This window comes from Lissotriton helveticus, chromosome 5_1 (assembly GCF_964261635.1).
Source record: "Lissotriton helveticus chromosome 5_1, aLisHel1.1, whole genome shotgun sequence".
NCBI lineage: Eukaryota > Metazoa > Chordata > Amphibia > Caudata > Salamandridae > Lissotriton > Lissotriton helveticus.
Window position 1 is genome coordinate 1,955,191,487 of NC_136065.1, and position 22,204 is coordinate 1,955,213,690.

Below are 22,204 nucleotides of genomic sequence, written 5' to 3' on the forward strand. Positions count from 1 at the left end.
AGAAGTAGCAAAATAGTAGCTGGGTGGCACACTATGGTAAACACAGATTTTTAGCTTACATGTTTTTAAGCCACGCCCTTAATTACGTTGATCACGCTGGTTTGGGAGGCCTTCCCCCCAGTTTCTTCTTCCCACTTAAAGCCCTACGCATAACAGAAAATGTAGAATTCATCTCGGATCACTCCTTCCCCAATCTGACAAACTCTTGTGTTTCAACACTCACCTTGTCCTTCTCCAGCTCCCCGTTTGCCATGCTGCTGCGGCTTTCCTCCCTGTATAAAAGAGGTCAGAGGTCTCCAGGTCAGATTTGAATTTCTATTTCAATACCACCTGCATGAAACACACTGCTGAGGGCCTGTTTTACAACCACCCCTTCCTACACAACTTTAAAGCCCTCCAATCCAACCTGCACACATTATTCCCACACGCACACACACAAGGCTACTGTAACACTTGCCATTGTGCACTCATTTCAGACCCCTGGACCTAGCAGGGTGGAGTCCTCCCACCTTCCATACTTTACTTGTTTTATATCCTTAAATACTGCAAACACTTCACAATATGACCATCTTGCAAACTTTACACACTTCACTCCATTCTATAAACATTTTACAGCCCTAAATAATGCACGTTTCTCAACAGACATGGGGTAGATCTTTTTCTGCTGGATATTCTCTTTTAAGGTTGGGTGAGCTGTGGAACCTGAATAATTATCCCTGGGGTACAAGGTCCATCTAAATGAAGATCTGCATGGAGGTCGCCTACAGCATTACAAGCCCGCTCCGTGTCATTACATGATCCCTGTCTGTCACCCGATGGACTCAGAGGGCGATGGAGCTCAATTTTCTAAACACGCTGCTTTGGGACTGTGTTCAGTTCTCTGTCTTACACCTGCCATCTGAGCTATCACAACTGCAGACAATCTGAAGTTTGAAGTCGCATTGGACCATTACTATTCAACAGTAGAGAGTGGTTGAGTCAAAGCAAAGTGGGTGCCCTCCACACATTGCCTTTGACTCAACCACTCTCAACCATTGGGTGTGCCACAATCTTTAGATACTACTTTTATCTGCCCATTTTTGAGATAGCCCATACATTTTCAAGGAACTTCACTGGGAGTGAATGCATTTCAAATCCCCAACACCTCCTTGGAGGGACTTGGCTGCTCAGTTTGTGGAGAAGCATTCAAAAGGAGCGACGTAGTTTAAGTTGAATAGTATTGTGGACCCTGGACACCAGTGAACAAAATTAATATCAGAAGAGTCTGCCGGTTAGCTACAGAATACCCTGGAGCCCATGAAAATGCCACACAAGCGTGCACAGCTAACGACAAGCTAGCAAACAAGTCTCTTGTTGGCCAGTAAGCTAGATTACCACAAGCAAACAACTACCTAGGTCGAAGAGTAACCACGCTTCCCTCTCATTGGCAGATCCCCTCCACACATTTCTTTCCTATCAGCATCAGATTCTTGACAAGTACTTACATTTAAAGAGGCGAATAAAGTCACTGGTTCAGATAATTCTTCCCCAGTGCAATGGTCTCCTGTTTCCCTTTCACTGGTGATTGTTACCCTGTCCCTGTAGTCTTCAAGTGATATACGGTCAACAGATATTATATTTTTATAGTGATGCAAAACCCCTTTTAGTTTGTCTCTGGGAAAATTTTAGGTCTGGCAGTTGTCTGAAAGACCTATTGTTACCATGTACAAGAGCATTTCCTCTCACCTCATGCTATTGGCTGGTGTATTGTTCCACCCGCATTGTAGAGTTCGAATTAGAGCACAGGAGGGACTATTTATTATAATAAAAAGTACACTCTTACCACAGATTAAATTATTCCTCTAACAAATGCACTGTATACAGAAAGCAATAGTTTTATTATTTTGATTGTTCATTGCAGCAGGGTTTAATGTTTTAGTGAGGAAATGCAAGCCAGACGTTTTGGCTTTGTCCATGCATGCTTAATTGGTAACTACAGCAGATTTCTATTTTAAAGGGAAAACACCACCCTCTACTGTAAAAGGCAAACTCGATTTTTAATGCAGAATTATAGTATTACTTCTGACATTGTTGGAACATTTCTCACAAACTCAAGAGACACATCTATTCTACACCGGAAGTCTAATGAAGTTTATGAATTTTGGACAAGTTGTTGAAAGGTAATAATGCTCCTGTTGATAAATGAAATGTGGTGAAGTGTGGTACTGTAACCACAAAAGCATGTAATTGATCCATTAAAATGCCAACAAACCCACCGCCAAATACAATTTGCACCGCTAGATGAAACCTGAAAATGGTATCTACAATTTGGGACATGGTGAGTTTGACGTCATTGTGAGTCACTCTCATCACACCTATGGGCTTTGTCCAGAGTTTTTTCCCCAGTAAACTAGATGCTATCCCAAGCCCAACCACTAGATGATAGGATACAGAAAAAAATAAACTATGGGTTCCTTTTCCTACACAGTGCCCCCTAAACCCAATGTACTTTTGCCACAGGTGCTGCTGAGGACAAACACCCCAAAGGGGCTTCCAAAAAATTGGGTTACCTGGTCCCTTCGTAAAACTCTATGGATAAACTGACGATTTCATCCTCTGTGACGTGAACCTTCTCCTGCTCAGACACCTCCCCACGATCCTCATTGGATCCACCGGGGGCTGAAAGAAAGCGGAGGGCTAAAGAGATGCTGTGCACGAATGGGACAGAGTACAGGTGGAGGGGGGGGGGAGCGGAGAATGGCACGGGCAGGAAAAAGAGTAGACAGGAGCGATATATGCAGAGAAGGAATGGAAGGCGGGAGGGAAATGGATTTCTACATGCTGTGATTACAGGTCAAAGGGCAAATAAAAGACCAGGGTCATTATTTAACATGTACTCACCATCTGCCACTGGACGAGCAGCATAGAACTCCCGCCTCCTCTTCATCTCATCTTTAAAAAAGCAAGAGATTAATGACATGAGTTGCAGTGCAGGGAGCCAGAGTGTTTGTGTTGGTTTCCTATCCGGGCTGGGGTGCACTAGAGACAAAGGAACAGGATGACTTTCAAAGACCTTGGGTGGTGCCCTCCAGACCAGGGGTCTCCAACCTTTTCTGTAGTGAGAGCGGCTTCTGATCAGTGAAAATCATCATGAGCTAATGAAAGCTAAACAACTTACATACTGTTACCAGAGGCCCCCACGCCCAGCTTCATTGACTTTAAGCCTAATGTCCATAGAGCCAGATACTAGGGTCGAGCAAAATACTTTGTCTCTGGGCACTATGACAGGGCTTCCTTGAGTGTCAGTTAGAGGGTGGTCTTTGGGGATGTATGAACATGTGTGCATATGAATGAGATATATGTGTATGGGTGACAGAGGCTATGGCATATGTACTTGTAGCACAGGATATACACTTTGCCATATGTGGAACTGTTACATGTATAACAAACTTAACATTTTTTTTTTTAAATGTGAGAAATTTAAAGTGCAGAAAAATGTTCCGCACAGATGTTCAAAGTATTGAAAAGTTGTCTGCACTTTAAATTTCTCCCATTTAAAAAAAGAATGTATTTTTCAGTTATAAATATGGCACAGTGTCTACAGGCCACTGAGAGCAAGAGGCCTGCTGTTTGTAAATGAGACGCTTGGAAATGGGAGAAAACTAAGTAACTGGAGGAAAATAAGATGATCGATTATAAGCGTCCCTATATTACCTATTATGCTTTGTAAGGCAATGTCTTCCTGCAATATTGCTGTGAAAGAAGTATTCCTTTTATCTGTGAATTTGTTTTAATCCTGATGTCTAAATTTTTGATATGTTTTTACCAGCTGATACATGTAATCTGTAATATGTATTTGTTTTCCTTATTCTGATCCATCTCAATAAAAAAAAAAAAAAAAATGGAAATGGGAGAAAACTAAAATGAAAAGTTAATTTTAATCATTCAGGTAACTTTTCATTTTAATTTTCTCCCATTTAAAGGCATTCAGAAACATCATTTTGTTCTCATGCTCCAATATTGAGTTGAAAAGGAGTTTTATTTAAGAGTTAGATACCGCAGGGATTTAGTTATTCACCTCTATGCCCCAGCCCCAGTCTGGGTCATAAACCTGACCCCAGCACTGCTCATGCCCTGCTATCTGCAGCCTGATAATAACGTAAAATAAACACAGCCTTAACTTAAGAAGGAAAATGTGACCCTGTGCTTATTTAAAAATGAATTCAGGACTGCAAGCTACTCCAAATGTGTTTGGGAGCTACTGGTAGCTCGCCATCGACTGGCTGGAGACACCTGCTGCAGGCAAAAGCTGATGGGGAGAGCATAACCCTAGTTAAAGGCCAAGGGGATGGTTAGAGACGGCAGTGACTCCAGTTAAAAGAGTATAGGTTGTGGGATACCCAAGTTAAAGTCTGTGTGTGGTGGAATATCACAGTCAAAGACAACTGAAGATTTAATTGAAGTACATTGAATGGTCTCTTCTCAACAAGGGTGTCCATTAAAGACCACTGGAGGGGTCACAGTTAAAGAATATGAGGCTATCAAGGACGGTGGTACAAGATCCTAGTTAGGAGCCATGTATTAATTGCAGATACATGAAGGCCATTCTAGCAAATGCTTATTCATACCATCTATATCAGAGACCATAAAGAGACCCTATACTCTACATTTGTGGTGTGGATGCCAGACTAAAACTAGGAAGCTACGCCCAACTCCTAGGTCAGATGTCCACACTCTTTATAGATTTACAAGAACAAATGTATTTTGTTTTACTGGACAAGTCAGTCCTGTTTATGTACATTTAAGTTCCTTGAACATCTTGTAGAAGTAACTGAGAAATATTAAAAGCTGGTAGCTATTGACTACAGGCACAACTACTGTGTGGCACACAGTGACCCCATCAAGAAGTATGGTGATTGAGAATACAGCAGGGTACCTTTGAAGAGCCCCGGGACCAGCTTGTAGACAATGTCTTGTAGGGTTTTGTCGGACCTGTAAAAAAAGAAACAACTATAACACACAGGCCACAAAGGATGTATGTTGCACACATGCACAATTCAGAGGCAGAAAAAGTAGTGCAATTTAGTGCAGCAACCAAAGTTAAGGAGGAGAGCATTGCAGAACCATATCTCAGAAATGGCACAGCTGGTCTCCAGGGACAGCTTCTTCGTTGGAGCGTCGCCCGACTTAAATTACCCCCAAAGATGAAAAATAAAATGTTAATTCATTATCATTTTATTTTTCATCCTTCCATCCGGAACAGAGTGCAAGGGACGGGGCTGCTGTTGAATTTCAGCAGCAGGGAGGAGGGTGGGCCGATTGTGCCCTTTCCAAAGTGCGCATGTCCCTTCGGCTGGCCGTATTGCGACAGCCAGCTACACATGCACACTTTGAAACCTCTAACCCAGCTGTCTCATGACAGCTGGGTTAGATTAAGTGTAGGGCTCCAGTGTCCTCAGGAGCGGCAAGGGAGGCCGCTCTCTCCAATCAGGGCTGCGCATGTCCCTTCGGCTGGCCGTATTGCGACAGCCAGCTACACATGCACACTTTGAAACCTCTAACACAGCTGTCTCATGACAGCTGGGTTAGATTAAGTGTAGGGCTCCAGTGTCCTCAGGAGCGGCAAGGGAGGCCGCTCTCTCCAATCAGGGCACTGCTCTCACAGCATGAGAGCAGCGCCAGGATTGGTGCCTGCACTATATGCAGTTCCTGAAAGGAATTCCAGAGCGGAGGACGTCTGTTTTCTAACGTTAATATTTGTGCGCACGCCTGCCCCCGTAGTAGCCAGCCGGGCAGCGCTGTTGCACAAACAGGCGGTCTATAGCACATGCCCCTTTGACACATAGTACAGAGATGTGCTGCGTGATGTCTAGTATAGATTTTTCACTGAAATTGTATTTTTCAAGTGCAAAATACTATGCTTAGGCTAACTTGAAAACTTTTAACACATTGTATGTGTGCTGTACAGTGCAGTACACATTAAATGTCTGAGAAAAGAAAAATGAAAACTTAGCACTTTGTAATGCCTACCTTAACTCTTTCGGTGTGCATGACAGAATAGTTCTGTCATGTACACACAAGCAGTAAATCTATCTGCTGTAAAACAGCAGAGGGACTTCCATTAGTTTTTTTAGACTCTGGGGTGAGGGGGGTAGGGGGAAGAGCTTCCCCAGCCTCCAAAGAATTTTTTTTTCTCAGTGATATGTCGATCAGCGGGCACTCTGCGGTGATATCATTTCACAGAAAACAAAACTGAAATAAGCTGATCGGCTTGTTTCTGTTTAACTGTCTACATGCTCGTGGGGCGATCTCAGCCCCCGAGCACGTAGGCAGACGGAAGAGGTGTTGTTAGAATGGGGAGAATCTAGTGGATCCCTACTTGGGGTTTGCCACAGGAGGGTGCTCCCCAAGCAGGGATCCACCTACTAGACACCAGGGAGGGGGGAGCAGCCCCTTGGGCAAAGGCTTTTCTCCACCCAAAGTTTTGGGCAATTTTCAGTCTTTCTGCCCCCTCTGGGAGGAAGATGGGGCAATAGCCCCGAATCTGCCTCTGAGGGTGCAGAAAGCACACTAGGCACCAGGGATTTATTTAATTTATGTACATATGGGAGGGGGCTGCCCAAAATGGGCATGCCAATGCCCCCACCCCTAAACAAATTAGCCACAGGGAGGGAAAAGGGGGAACTAGTCCCTGATCTGAGCAGAAAGTCCACTAGGCACCAGGGATTATGTTGGTTTTTATTATATGTAGGAGTGCGGGCTGCCCAGAATGGGCTCGCCAATGCCCGCATCCTCCAAACAAAAGTGCCTCAGTCTTTCTGCTCCCCCTCCCCCCGGGAAGCAGATGAGGGAAAGAGACCCTTATCTGCCCCCCGAGGGGCAGAAAGCCCACTAGGTGCCAGAGTTTTTTTTAATACATAGGGGTGGGGGCTGTCCAGAATGGGCATGCCAATGCTTCCATCCCCCAAACACAAATGGGATAGTCCTTCGGCCCCCCTGGTAGGCAGATGGGAGGGGGGGCAGGAAGCACACTAGATAATTAGTCAATCAACTACCTTCTCAACATTGAGAATGAGAATGTCTCTAAAAATAGCGCGTATAATTATATGGACAATATCATGTAGTCACACTCGCGATTTGAGTCTTTCTTCTGTGTTTCTAGTTAGACCACGCATCACGCGGGATGGTCTCCATGGTGATATAGCTATACAGGAACTGCAGCTCGCCATTGCGAGGTTCGTCGGCGTCCTATGTCCGATCCACTCGGCAGTTCCCAGTAAGTCACCTAGATCTGATCTCTTGCGCACTCGTTGCATCCTACCCTGGTCGCCCCCAGTCCCCTTGAATGACTATTCTTTAATTCGCTTTTTCAGGTCGTCCTGACTTTATTTATTGCGGGTCCCGTGGGCGTCTCCTACTGATAACGGGTAAGCGGATATTTTAAGAACTTCTAAGCGTTTGTAACGAACCCATAAATATATGCCCATTGGCATAGGTACTTTCGACTGACTGCCTCCCTCCCTCCTTTTACCTTCAGGGACAATCGTGTACCGCACTCATCGCTAATTGCATCCCGTGGTATTATCGGATTTTACCACGCGGTAAGTTTATTCTCCCCTTTTTTAAATTTACCTGACTATATATATTTATCCTTATAGCCGGCGCTCTTTGATTACAAGGCTCCGTCTTTACATATTTTAGGCACGAACCTCCTGGTTGGATTCAAATAGATGGTGGCCTCACACAGAGTCCATCGGACTACGAACTAACGGTAATCAATCACCTTAATTTGTCATGTGAAGGGGAATGCTAAATCCACCTCTTCCCCCCCGTTTTCTTTTCTCTTTCGTTCCCACCACCGTGATTCAATCCCAAGGACGGGCTCTCTGTAGCCCTATTAATTAAGCCCCAAGCATGTTTATTAATGGGACATATGTGAACCTATTCAGTAGAACTGCTCTATTAGATCCATAAGTGTTATTGTGCTTTCAGCACGAACAAATAAGAATTTATAACTCAGTGTACCCTAACTTGTTTAATTGACTGTGTGCCAAGTTTTGATTTAACTACGTTGAGGTATCTCCCGGAATTTTGATTTTAATTACTAATTTTACATGTCGAACCAGGTTGTCCGGCCCCCTTTCTGTCCTGATGAAGACCCCACAGCAAGGGCATAACTGATCCCTGCATCAGAGGGTCGAAACGTCGACAACTACCTACTGCGTCTTCAACTCCACTCCAACATTTGTTTCATTCACTGTTCTTTGTGGAGTATGATTTTCTGACCTAACTTTGACAAACCATTGGTTCACTATACTGTAACAATTTGAGAATACAGTATCCATGAACATATGATTTTATTGTCACGTACCTCTATCTACCACCACATCCTCACCAGAGCACCTATCACTACCCCTTCCCCACCCTTACTCTACCTGGGGCACTGTACAACCAAATGTATTATTGATTTGTTCGTATATATATATTCAGTATACATGGTCCCGTTGTGATTAAAACAGTGTGGACCCATTTATTGTTTGTGTAATTTATTGTTTGAAATTTTACATATCACGTCACACTCTAGCTGGGACCCCTCCCTCTTAGTACTCATTGAACCCAGGTCCCAGTGACTATGTTTGGGTAAACCCTTGGTACATACCCTCCCCCCGGGAAGCAGATGAGGGAAAGAGACCCTTATCTGCCCCCCCCGAGGGGCAGAAAGCCCACTAGGTGCCAGAGTTTTTTTTATACATAGGGGTGGGGGCTGTCCAGAATGGGCATGCCAATGCTTCCATCCCCCAAACACAAATGGGATAGTCCTTCGGCCCCCCTGGTAGGCAGATGGGAGGGGGGGCAGGAAGCACACTAGGCAATAGAGATTTTCTTTTTACATAAAAGAGGGGTAAGGACATCCCACAATTGGCTTGGCCCTTCCATCACCCCACATACATGGGAACCAAAGTCTTTCTGCCTACCCTAGGGGTAGGTGAGACAATAGCCCATGATCTGCCCCACTTGGGCAGGGCAGAAAGCCTACTAGGCACTAGGTACTATTTGTTCGAGGCATATGAGCTGCAGATTCTACACTTTGCATTAGATCGCCACCTGGTGTTGGGCTCGGATGATTGCATGTTGTTGTCGTCTTGGAAGAAGTCTTTGTAGTCACGAGATAGGTGACTCCTCCCTTGGACGATAGTGCGCATGGGCATCGGCTCCATCCTTAGATTGTTTTTTTCCGCCACTGGGTTCGGATGAAACTTTTCCACTCCAGTTCGAAATCTACTTTTCATGTACTTCGACGGGTAAAAATTTCTTCAAGCTTCACCAAACAACTTTCGATACCAATAAACATCGACTAGACTTCGTCAGTTCGATTCCGGTCGGCGACACGGGTCGTTCGGCCTACCCACGCCGTGAGTCCTACACCTCATGGAAATGACGCCATTCAAAAGATGCCCCGATTGTGGAGCAAGATTTCCACACAGTGACCATCATGAGGTCTGTAACCTGTGCTAATCGCCAGACCATGACGAATCCAGCTGCACAGCCTGTGAATCCTTTTAATTGAAGAAGACCATTCGGGATCCGAGGGCCCGTCGACGCGACATGCAGAGATCAGCCTCGGAACCAGTGGATATCTTCTACGAAGCTCCATGTGTCCCGGAAGAAGATTCCGATGATCTCTAGATTGTATCCGAGGCAGATGACTCCGTTGACTCTATACCTTCAGGTCAACGCGTGAGTACCACTGTCCCTACCCCAGCCCAAACACCAAAATCAAAGGCAAAGGACAACACTCTGCCTGCGGGGCCCAGTCGAGACCAAAAAAACACTCCGAAAGCCCCGCCATCGAGCCCGGCTCCGAAGAAAATAACGAAGCCTTCCGGTAGCTCCGTACCAAGCAAACCGCATGTGCCGATACCACCTGCTCCCTCGGCACTGAAAAAAAAGAAGTCCCGGTTCCAAAAGACACTCCAAAATCGCCGACTCCAAAAGACAAAGCTGCTCCGAAAACAACGAAGCCTGTTTCCGATGCCCTGAAAACAGCTTCCACTCCGAAGCCGATACCCTCGCTGCCAAAACAAACAAAGCCTGCTTCCGATCCTTCCAAGTACACGAAACAGGCTTCAGCTCCAAAGACAATACCTTCAGTGCCAAAATCTACGCCAAATGACTCAACATCGGCTCCTAAGGCTAAAGACAAGCAACAAACAGGTTCGGAACCAAAAAGATTGGTGCCAAAGGCTATGCCTCAAGAAGAGGAGGTTTTCCAACCAGATCCTTTACAAAAAAGGATCTACATTGATCCAGAAACAGGACATGTTTCCACCACACCGCACAGGAAGAGGAAGTCAGATACAGCACCTACACCTCCTACACCTCCAGTACCTGTCAAGAAGGACTCTGCCACATCTCCTATGCACCTTTCTTCTCCTGTATCTCCTTCTCCTGCTCTTCCTTTAAACATGTCACCTCAAAATTCTCCTACTCATTCTCCACAACATACTCCTCCTCAGGATGTTGATGATGATGAGTATAGCATGGGGGAGGGAGAGACCCAGATCACCCTTTTCCCTACCCAACAGGTTCACCAGACTGGGAGTATCCAAACCCACAGGATGTACCAGATATTCCTGACCCACATATATATCCATCTAAACCTTCTCCTCCATAAGACAATATTGGTTGTGAACACTTAATTAATAGGGCTGCCATCTATCACAATGTCACCATGCATTCAGATGAGGCAGAGGAAGATTTTTTACTAGACACTTTTGGACATTCCCAAAAATCTGTTCATATACTGCAAATGATTAAAGGAGTCATTAAACATGCACCAGAAGTGTTTAAAGATCCTGTAAGAGCTAGAATCATAGTTCAGTTTTAGGCGGCTGCTCCTCATCCACTCAGCAACAGCCTTCATTTATTTATTTATTTATTTATTCGATTTATATAGCGCGTTATAACCCAGGGGTCTCTAAGCGCTTTGTCAGGTACGCACAGCAGAAATTCTTAAAAAGCCCTACCAGGAGTTATAGCCCAACCCAGGCCTTCTGAAAAAGAACAGTTTTCAACTTCTTCCGGAAGGACATCAAATTGGATTCCTTCCGCAAATCCGCCGATAGATTATTCCAGACTGCTGGGAGGGTATTGGAAATGGCGCGGCCACCCACTGTGGCCAGTCTGAAGCGTGGTTGGGTAAGAAGGGTTGTTTCAGCAGATCTTAACGATCTACCCGGTTTGTATAGAGTCAAACGGGTCTTGATATATCTTGGCGCCTTTCCATATAGCGATTTGTGTGCGATGCAGAGCCCTCGTGGAGGTTGGTTTTGGCGGTGTGCGGGCCTTTGTGAGGGATATGATGAGCTGGGTGTCATCGGCGTAGGAAATGATGTTCAGGTTGTGCCGGCGGGCCACTTGTGAGAGGGGGGACATGTAGATGTTGAACAGGGTCGGGCTGAGGGATGAGCCCTGGGGTACGCCGCAGATGATGTGGCTTTGGATCGGAAGGGTGGGAGGCAGACTCTCTGGGTTCTGCTAAAGAGGAAGGACGTGGTCCAATCCAGGGCCTTCTCCTGAACTCCGGCTTCTTGGAGGCGTGTTCTTAGTGTGTGGTGGCAGACAGTGTCGAAGGCGGCTGACAGGTCAGGAGGATGAGGGCTGAAGTTTTGCCGTTGTCTAGTTGGCGCCTGATGTCGTCTGTGGCGGCGATAAGGGCTGTCTCGGTGCTGTGGTTTCTTCTGAATCCGGCCTGGGATGGGTCTAAGATGATGCTGTCCTCGAGGTGGCAGGTCAGTTGTATGTTGGCGATTTTCTCGATGACATTTGCCGGGAAGGGGAGCAGGGAGATGGGGCGGAAGTTCTTGAGGTCTTTGGGGTCCGCCTTGGGCTTCTTGAGGAGGGCGTTAATTTCGGCGTGCTTCCAGTTTTCTGGGAAAGTCGCTGTGTCGAAGGAGATGTTGATGACCTTCCGTAGTTGGGGTGCTTTGTTGAATACGTGGTGTGGGCATGGGTCTGACGGTGATCCTGAGTGGATGGAGTTCATGATTTTGTGTGTTTCGTCGTCGTTGACGTAGGACCAGGAGGTGATCTGGTTGGTGCAGGTAGCGTTCGTGGTGGGGTCTGTAGTAGTTGGGGCGGTCGAGGTGTTGAAGCTGTCGTGGATGTCAGCAATCTTGCAATGGAAGAAGGTGGCCAGTGAGTCGCACAGGGCGGGATATCATTAGTGTTGGCGCTGGGGTTGGAGAGTTCCTTCATTATGCTGAAGAGCTCTTTGCTGTCGTGTGCGTTGTTGTCTAGGCGGGCTTTGAAGGATGATCTCTTGGCTGTTCTGATGAGTTGGTGATGTCTGTGGGTGGCGTCCTTGTGGGCTGCGTGGCTGTCCTGAGTGCGGTCGTGGAGCCATTTCTTCTCCAGTTTCCGGCATGTACGTTTGGAGGTCTGGAGCTCTTCGGTGAACCAGGCTGCTTTCTTGCTGGAGTGGTTGTTGGAGGGTTTCTTGAGCGGGGCGAGCGTGTTGGCGCAGTTGTCGATCCACTGTTTGAAGTTACAGGCGGCAGCGTCTGTGTCGGTGGGTGGGTTCTGGGCGAGGGTGGAGGTCAGCTGGTCTTCGGTGACTTTGCTCTAGCAGCGGTGGGGCAGCTGATTGGTGCGGTGGTGCGTGGTAGGTTTCTTGAAGGTGAAGTGGATGCAGCGGTGGTCGGTCCAGTGGAGTTCGGTGGTGTGGTTGAAGGCGACATGGGTGCTTATGGAGAAGACTGGGTTAAGCGTGTGGCCCGCGGTGTGGAAGGGTTTGTGACAAGTTGGCGGAGGCCGAGGTTGGCAAGGTTGTCGATCAGGGTGGCGGAGTTTGCGTCGTTGTTGTTCTCGAGGTGGAAGTTCAGGTCCCCGAGGAGGATGTAATCTGTGGAGGCGAGTGCGTGGGTGCTGGCGAGGTCGGCGATGGAGTCGCTGAATAGAGTCCGGGGACCGGGAGGTCTGTAGACAAGTGTTCCTCTGAGGGTGGTGTTGGGGTCAGTGTGGATCCGGAAGTGCAGTTGTTCGGTGGAGTTGAGGGTGTCGTCTGCGTGGGTGTAGACCTGGAGGGTGGACTTGTGAGCGATGGCTAGGCCTCCTCAGATTCCGTTGGCGCGGTCTATGGAGGTTATTTTGTAGCAGTCTGGGATGGCTAAGGCGATGTCGGGTGCCGAGGAGTCGTTCAACCAGGTCTCGGTCAGGAATGCAACGTCTGGGGCGAAGGTGTCGAGCAGGTCCCAGAGCTCGACGTCATGTTTGCGTGCGGAGCGGGTGTTGAGGATAATGCAGCAAAGGTGGTTGGGTCCGGTCTTTGGAGGTTTGGTGGTTCTGTCGCAGGTGACGTTGCAGATGTGACAGGAGAAGGGTCCGTGGGTGCGTTTTGGGGTGGCCTGGAAGCAGTGGTGGTCTCGGCCGGTGTTGAGAGCGTGGAGGGTGTTGGCGTCGTATCGGAGTCTGGCGTCGTGGCGGGCACAGGATCCTGGCGCTGGGCGCGGTCCAGGCTCGGACGGGCGCAGACGGGCTTGCCACTGGCGTGCCTCCCGCACGCCCGCTGCGCGACCGCACAGCGGTCGCCATAAGAAGGGGAGGGGGGCGGGAGCAGTGAGGGGGCAGGAGCGGCCTGGATCAGTGGGCAGGGCCACGTGGGCAGCAGCGGCAGGAAAACTAAAGGAGCCTGGCTGAGAAACGGGGTGCAAGTGGGAAAGAAAAAACGTGGGTACAGAGGCAGAAATAATACATTTAGCGGGGTACACAATGAAAAAGGGGCGCACAGGGGTGCAATACACTAAAACAAAACCAATAACAGAGAGGCAGGAGCAGTTACCGCCGCGCGGGCTGCGGTCTCGAACCCGAGGTCAGGAGACCCACAGAAGCGATGAGAACAGACGAGGCTGCGGAGGGGAGTGCTGACCTTGGCCCGGGGGTCAAGGCTTCACCAAGCAGGGGGTCAAGGCTTCACCAAGCAGTACCGTCATTGCACCTCATGTGAGCAGGTTTGGGGGTTATTTTGGCATGTAATGTAGGCAGGCAGCCCGGTTTCAAATATCATACATTATTATCTGCCCACAGGTGCCAGACACTCGTTTACATGGATGACTGTGGAAGAGAGGCGTGCAGCACAGAAGTTGGCATGCACAACTTTGTTGTAAGACACAAGGGATATATGTATTCGTGCTATGAAAGCAGCCCTTCCCTTAGCATGGCAAGAAGGTAAGTTTGGAAAGGACATGCAGTGAAGCAGGCCTGTAATTAGGGGAGCATCAGCCTTGGGGTCTTTAATGCAACTGGTCAGCTGAGCATTCGCCCCAGTACATTGTTGGCTAGTTTACCTATGGACCACTAACCCCTCGACCCCCAGATTGACCCAGCAGTACACCCTCTCCCCTCCCCTGTCCCTGCAGCAGTGCCAATGAAACGAATGACAGTTGTGCGTGTGGCGACCATCGACTCACCTGATGCTGAGGAGAGGCCGGGTCTTGTGCACCTGGGAGTCACACATTGGGCAGTACTTGTTGGCCTCTAGGTAGTGAAGGATGCAGGTTTTACAGACTGCAAGAGAAAGCAGAGATGTGCATAAGCCACAGAACACCATTACTGCATCCTTCTCTCCACCACCCAGACATCTCTCTCCCCTCTTCACCTGTACATTAATACCACCCCTGGTCCATCCCCTGCCATGTCATCCAGCCATCAGCTCTCTGATACCTACCTGTCCAATCTTAACTCAACTGCCTATCCATTCCGCAATCAGTCTCCATTTCTCTTCAAGCCACCTTTCTAGAAGTCTATCCATCCATCCAGTCTAGTTCCTAACTAACTACCTAACATCCATCCTAACTAGTTTCTTGCAGCAGACGTGTCCCCAATCCAGCCACTGGGTTATTGCACACTGTGGACAGTGCAGTGGGCTTGATTTATAGGTGCACAGATGCAACCTGCAACAGAGTGCAAGCAGATCATTGCAGCATGGTGTCGAACACAAGCAGTAAGGTGGGCCTGCCTCAGGCTTAGCAAGTAGGGATCCTTTGGCAAAGGCTCTCCACAAACCAGGAATATCTCTCCTACACCTGCCCCTACCTCCCCGCAGGGAGACAGGCATTTCGAGGCACCAGAGAGCAAAAGAGAGTAATCAAGGCCCCCCCCCCCAAAGTAAGGGTATGCGGTTTGCTCAAGAGTAAGCAATGGGGTAAATATTAGCAGGCCTTTTGGGCAAGGGTTAGCCTGTCGTTCGCGCCAGGGTTAGTGCGCAGTCAGGGGCAGCGTGCAGTTGGTGCCTAGAGCTAGGACGGCTTTGGCGACAGTGCACGTCAGGAATAAATAGGTCCTTGTTAGGAATAGCTCAATGAAGAGGTAGGAGGAGTAATAGATGGAACCTGTCACACCAAACATGTTTGCATGCAGACCCAGGGTATGATATTTAAGACTCCGCTGTCCCAGAATGCACCAGCATGAGCTTGGAGTCCATGATTGGCCCTAGCTCCCTCCACGCTCACAAGGCATGGCCTGCACATGCGCACACTGCCATGTAACAGAGATGAACACCTACATGAGTGCAAACATTCCACAATGGTGGCCGCGTCGATGAAGTAGCCCCCGCAAAGGGCGCACATCAGGTGGGGGTTGAGAGCGGTGATTTTGATCCTCGTCGACCGGTACATGGTGAGCTGCCGCTGCAGAGATCTGTAAAGGAAGAACAGACAGCTGAAAGATTCACTGCACATCATTAGAGTGTATACCTGGACAGACAGGAAGTCTGGGACCCTCCATATTGCCACCCACAAGGCATTGTATGGGAGATTCTGCCTGTGGTGCCCACCAGAGACCATCACCTGGTCACTTCTGTATTTACCCTCCGTCCACCAGGTAAACTAACTTCCAGATCTCACGACAGCTTCCTGTCTGAAGATGGCCCACACCAGTACCGCGCCATCTCCAGATGTTGAATCCACCTGTGCTATCTCACCTCTAGATCCAAATCATCTCACAGCCCCTTCAGCTTCTGCTCTTCAACCCCCATTCCCTCATGCCTACCAGATCTCAACCCCCGTAACCCGCAGTAGCACCTCACAGGGGTCGCTCAACCATTGGACCAGGTGCAGCACCAAGGTGCATGCAGTGCCTATGCACTCCTTCAAATGTTTTCAAGGAGGTTGGAGTAGGGGGCCACCCCCTCCAGGTCATTATGTACAATATCTCCAGTCCTGGACCTTTAACCTACAAATCTTTGACTTCGGCTTGTGTCAGTCTAATTAGTGCAAAGGAATTGAAAGGACTAAAACACCCAGAATGCATTAGTTTAGCACATGAAAGCCCAAGCCCTAGAGGGAAATGGTCACCCTAGTTAACTTCAGTATAGTTTCTTACAAGGTACTGTGGCTTCTTCAGTTGTCCTGATGGGTTGACCCGATAGCCCCAGAAGACTTCTGAAATGAAACTCATTGGGATCTGAACGCCCTGTTCCAGAGAGCCTGACCACAGAACTTCCTAGGCGGATGCCCAAGGTAACTGTAAAATATGGTATCGTTTATGGTGTTTAGTCGATTGCAAAATTGTATTCGGTGTAACCCTCAGGGGCAGAGTTTACTGTATGCACATTTGCTCTTTTCCTACTTTTGAATGTAATGTTTCACTCAAGTGTTAGATATGATTGCTTGCTCCTATTCTTCTGAAATCTCTATATCTCTGTGAAGCGCGCTGAAACCCTAACGGGTCACGTTCGCGCTCTATAAAACACTAACCGCCTGATTCATCAAGCTAAATTGCACTCGCAAAGGGCAAGATTCTCAGAATCTTGCCTTTTGCGAGTGCAATTTTTGCATTTGGGGTTCATCATCCCAAATTCGCTATTTAAGAATTCGCACATTTGCGAAGAATTGAATTTAAGGAATCTCTATTTGAGATTCCTTAAATGCAATTCATGAAGCATTTTAAAATTGCGAAAATGCAATTTTGGGCCGCTATTTACCGAGAGGTCAGACCTCTCGGTAAATAGCAAAAACTTAGAAAAATGCTTTTAAAAGCATTTTTCTAAGTTGCATGTTGCACACACACATGTCCTTTGGACATGTGTGTGCGCATCACCTGTTTCAATTTGCATTTAAGGGGTGCTACAGGGTATCCTTTGGACACCCCTGGCACCCTTTAAATCGCTATCTTATTTGCGATTAGCTAATTGCTAATCGCAAATAAGGAATACTCCCCATTCATTCCTATGGGCCTTTTGGCCCATAGGAATGAATGGGGAGTTATTCCTTATTTGCGATTAGCAATTTGCTACTCGCAAATAAGGAATGTGTAGGAATCGCTATTTATTTAGCAATTCCTACATGAATACCGTTTAGCGAGTCCTTAATAGCGATTCGCTATGAATCGCTATTAGGGGCTCGCAAAACGGCCCGTTGATGAATAAGGCTGTAAATAAATAAATAAAAAACAGCTTCTGAAGTAACACTTTTCAAAACACCGGAAACTAAATAATTATTTCATCGTGAAATGACCCTACAAATTTTAGCATTATTCTTTTTCTGAACCAAATATTCATGAAATTAACATATTGAAAGCCCGGAAATCATCAATGCAGGTTTAAAAGAATATTAGGAGTCCAGAGGAGGGCAGGGTGTGACAGCAGGAGTGGGGAATGAAGGGAGAAGGGTCTGAGATTATGGTATGGAGAAGTGGTAGGTAAGATAAGGTTGCAGGGCAGGGAGTGTTAAAGTGAAGAGTTTAAAAAGAAGGTGAAAACAGATGTTTTGTGAATGGAAGTTGTGATAGACTAAGTTTTTAGAGAGGGTGGTGCGAGGAGGATGACGGTGAATACGTTTTCAAGAGGTGACCTGGAGGAAAACGAGACAAATACGGTAGTCCGAGGATGGGGAGAGATGGGGCGAGATACAAAGGACAGAGGGGTGTATGTTGGAATAGGAGGGTAAAAGGGTGATAAAGTGACATGAGCGGAGCAGGTACGTGAGAAGAACGATAGAGAAGGGTTCACAAGAGATGTGAAAAAGTGGATGATGTCCGAGCTCAGGGAGATAAAGGAGAAGACTGCACCAGTTCTTGGATAAGGAGATTCTAGGTGGATGTCTGCGATTCTTTAAGCAGAAGAAATCATGTGTCCTGAGCAAGCGGAGACAGCTCCCTTCCCTGTAGTACATATAAAGATAGACAGGCAAGGACCCGAAGGGGGGAGGAGAGAAATAAGGTGGATAGCCAGCTGCAGTTTTATCTTCATATTCCCCAACTTTTGCCTTGAAATAGCCCTCCTGGTTTCAGGTCTCTCCAGCAGACCCTTTCTCATCCCGAAAAGTGAAGGTTTCTGTACTGGAGGAGTATGGCCTCCAGCAGGCCTGATTAAAGGGTTATTGGTGGATATGCATTAATCTCAATACCTGAACAGCAGGGGCTGCACACGTCACACTTCATCTGCATGGATTTGCCAGTTGTGTCTTGATCCCAGAACTGCTGACTGATACCATTACTATGTAGGTGTAAGTAGTAGCGGCCGGTGTGTCAGTTGAGTGGTGGGTGGGGGAGGGGGGAGTAAGCGGGGGACCGATGGATGAAGACACAAATAATAACATACAATAACATACAACAACAACAAATACTTATCGCACTCTTCTACACTGCAGGCACAGGCTCCCAGAGTCAACGGCATCCAATCCTGACCCTGATTTAATTCTGCTGAAAGAAGCATCAGGATTGGCCTGGGCGTTGATGATTTATGCTCCCAGTTAGACTGATGGCCTGTGTCTGGTATCTCCAACCCGACAACGCAACTCAGGTTGGAGAACTTCAGTGCGCATGATGGTTTGGCCGTCCTGAGATGGACGGCCATACAGTCATGCACACTGAATAGCAGTGCAACCACTCCTCCACCAGCCTGTCATCCCCCTGGCCCCGCCCCCAAGCCTTGGCTGCAAGAACAAAAAGAAAACAATAATAAACAAGGGTTTATTATCGTTTTCTTTTTCATTTTTTGGCTGATGGCAGATGGGCCAACGCTCCTCCGCCATAGCGGAGGCGCCGCCTCTGGGTTTAAAGTACACTGACGCCTGAAGTAGTGACACCACAGACTGTGGGGATATCATAGTTCATTCATTCTGGGTCAAGAACTGCTGTTTTATGCTGAGCTATCCACATGGCTGGCATAGTGTGCCTCTATACAGCCCAGATCCTTTCACTGACCCCCAGTACTGAGACAGTCGCACTCCTACACAAAGGCTTCCTAACTGAGAGGAAAATATATCTCCCCCATGACCTGTTAGTTACTGCTAAACCTTCCCTACTCAGCCCTCACTTTTCTTCAAGTAATGGAACATCCACCAGCTCTCAAAGTCCGCACTGCAAGCCCAGTACCAAGACATCTGCACAATACCCCTCTGGTTTGATTTGCTTCATGCACTGAAATGGTTGAATGTAAATATTCAGATGGCTCCCACAATGTGCCGCTGTTAGTACCAGGCACTGATAGCACTTTACTGACATACACAAAGCTCTCACAATGCACCGCTATTAGAGCCAGGCACTGCTAGCACTTTACTGACATACACAAAGCTCTCAGAATGCACCGCTATTAGTGCCAGGCACTGCTAGCACTTTACTGACATACACATAGCTCTCACAATGTGCCTCTGTTAGTACCAGGCACTGATAGCACTTTACTGACATACACAAAGTTCTCAGAATGCACCTCTACAGTGACCTGTACCATGCAGCACTATTCCGCTGTTGAGACGTCCACAGTCTTTCCACATTGCCCCTCCATTATGCACTATAGTATGGCTTGCACTGCTATCCCACTAGTCCAGCATCAAGGGTTCACACCCTGCACCTCTTTTGTGAACTGCACCATGCACGGATATCCCTATATTGAGGACCTTTACAGAGCCCAGAGGTTGCACCTCCATATTGACAAAGTAAACATGAAGATAGGTCCCTACTGTTTGTCATAGTCTGTCCCTTAGATCAATTGTTTACTGTCACGGGGAGAGCATGTAGCCTAACGGTTAGGGGGATGGACTTCAAATCTTGGTAACCAGGTTAGAGTCTCTTGCCTATCAAAAATGAATGTGTCCTCATGTAACGCAATTGGTGCTCATGTAACGCGCTCGGATACCTGATTTCGGGTCAAGTTTGGCCTATATAAAACTTCGCGAAAAAAAGTAGTTCTACAATATTACTACTTACACTCCTCTGCCTCTAACTTATTTGTGAGGAGAACTGTTCAACGGTGAGCGAGATATCTGCACAGGTAGGTAAACGTTTCAGTAGTAAATGTGGAAGGGACAAGTAGGAGTGGCTGTTAAATGGGGAACATTTACTACTAAATGGGAGGGGTTTAGTGACGGACATGCTAGTGCTAACATCCACAAAAGAGGAAGACCATTGCTATTCACCAACTACATTTCTAAAGTTACTACAATCCTAAAGGTTCAAAACAGGTGTAAATGTACGCGTGCCCTGCCTTGGAGTAAGCCAAGCACCATACATGGTCACGTACAGGTTTTGCCACACACTCGCATATTAAACAACAGAGGCAGATACATAAAATAACACCCTATAGGAACTAACGTTAAAATTATTTTCAGTATAAAAAAAGTAGATTATAATGTTAAAATATATATAATTATTAAATAATATTATTTTTAAAGTTAATGATAAACGTAATTAGAAATATTAAACTAAACATATTAAAAATAAAAATATTTTAATTAAACAAATTACATGTAAAAAATGTAATGGAGAGGGATTTTTTAAAATTAATTATAAATTACTTTAATATGTTTACAATATATTTCTTAATACACATTTAATTTGACGAGAATGTGCTGCGACATTATATTTTATTCATTATAGGTTAAAGATATTTCAATTTAATTTACATTTATATTTTACATTAAAATATTTTGAAAGAATTATAAACTTTAATCATTTGCCTTACACTTTCCTATAGGGATATCTCTGCCACAGTGGTGGTGGTGGGTCTCAACCCATGTCTGCAAAGTTATTAATAGTAACTTTACACTTGTAAATCCCATTGTAGGTGGCGCTATCCCATGAATTGAGGGAGTGGAAATGCGTGTAAATCAACACCTATACTCAGAAATGGAGAAGAGCAAAAAGTTATAGAGTTACAACTAGGTTCAGTATTAAAAATACAGGTTTATAAATATATATTCACAGATGTGCTTCATTACCTTTGTGTATAGGCCCCATAGTGCTGCCATTTCTACTAAGTATTAAAGGACCTAATATTTTGTCAAAGCTCTGAGTTCTTGGATAAGACAGGTAAGTGATAAATCAGAGGCTTCCACATTGCGCAAAATGCCATGCGAAGAATCTTATTACTTTCCTCTGAGCTTTTGACTGCATGATTTTCGGAGTCATTGTAAAACATTAATGCTTAGTGAAAGGCCCACCTATATTAAAATGTGTCTCTTTTTTAATTCCATTGTGACTTCCTGAACGGTTCTTTTCTCATCTGGTGTAATATGGGACAAATAATGATATAGTTGAATGGTACTCTCTTTAAAGACCCCACTTTTGGTTTGCCTTTCAGGATTATTTCTTTGTAGATGCCTAGGGTATTTTTACAAAAATGTTTCTCGGATGAACACACCGTGACAGAAACCGGGGTTCGGTTCTCTGTGTTTATACAACTTTTACTTCAAAGTCCTCTTTTTTCATTCAGCACATGTTGGATCGGGGCTCTGTAAAAGTCATTTATATTTTCTCATTCAGCTTTTCCCGCCACATTCTTAATCTTTATGATATATCGGTATCATCTGTCCTCCAGGTCTTCCCACTAATCTCACAATTCCTTCAATTATTCCGACAGGATTTCCCCACTGGATTCAGTTTCATACAACACTGTATTCAAAATGGTGATAGCTTCTTCATTTGTTCTTACGTGGTCTTCAATGGATAGTAAATCCTTTGTAATGTCTGACACTGTGGTAGTCATCTCAGTTTTGTTGCCAGCAATTGATCCAAAAAGGCCTTGCTTAATTTTTTCTTGAAGATTGGACAAGCAATTGACTACTTTGTCAAAGGAGCCAGCTCATTTTTTTTAAGCGATTGTATTCCTCTATATCAGTGTTGAGTCATCTCTTTTGAGGCTCCAGATGTTTCTGCTTTTAGTTTCTTGATCTTCGCGGCGTTTTTGTACGGCGGGCACGACTTGTGCTGGAGTGATCAGACGGAACAG

The 22,204-nt window shown here is 46.3% G+C and overlaps 1 protein-coding gene across 1 annotated transcript in view; it reads right to left on the minus strand.

The window, feature by feature from the left end:
- The window catches only part of PCGF2 (polycomb group ring finger 2), a 231,056-nt gene that overhangs the window by 52,682 nt on the left and 156,170 nt on the right, over positions 1-22,204 (minus strand). Inside the window, exons 2-7 of the mRNA XM_078645618.1 lie at positions 15,542-15,675; positions 14,448-14,544; positions 4,916-4,971; positions 2,881-2,931; positions 2,550-2,658; positions 224-272 (exon numbers count right to left, since the gene is read on the minus strand). Of these exons, the coding sequence (XP_078501744.1) occupies positions 224-272; positions 2,550-2,658; positions 2,881-2,931; positions 4,916-4,971; positions 14,448-14,544; positions 15,542-15,653 (474 nt within the window). The 5' untranslated portion in view covers positions 15,654-15,675. The remainder of the gene's footprint in view (positions 1-223; positions 273-2,549; positions 2,659-2,880; positions 2,932-4,915; positions 4,972-14,447; positions 14,545-15,541; positions 15,676-22,204) is intronic.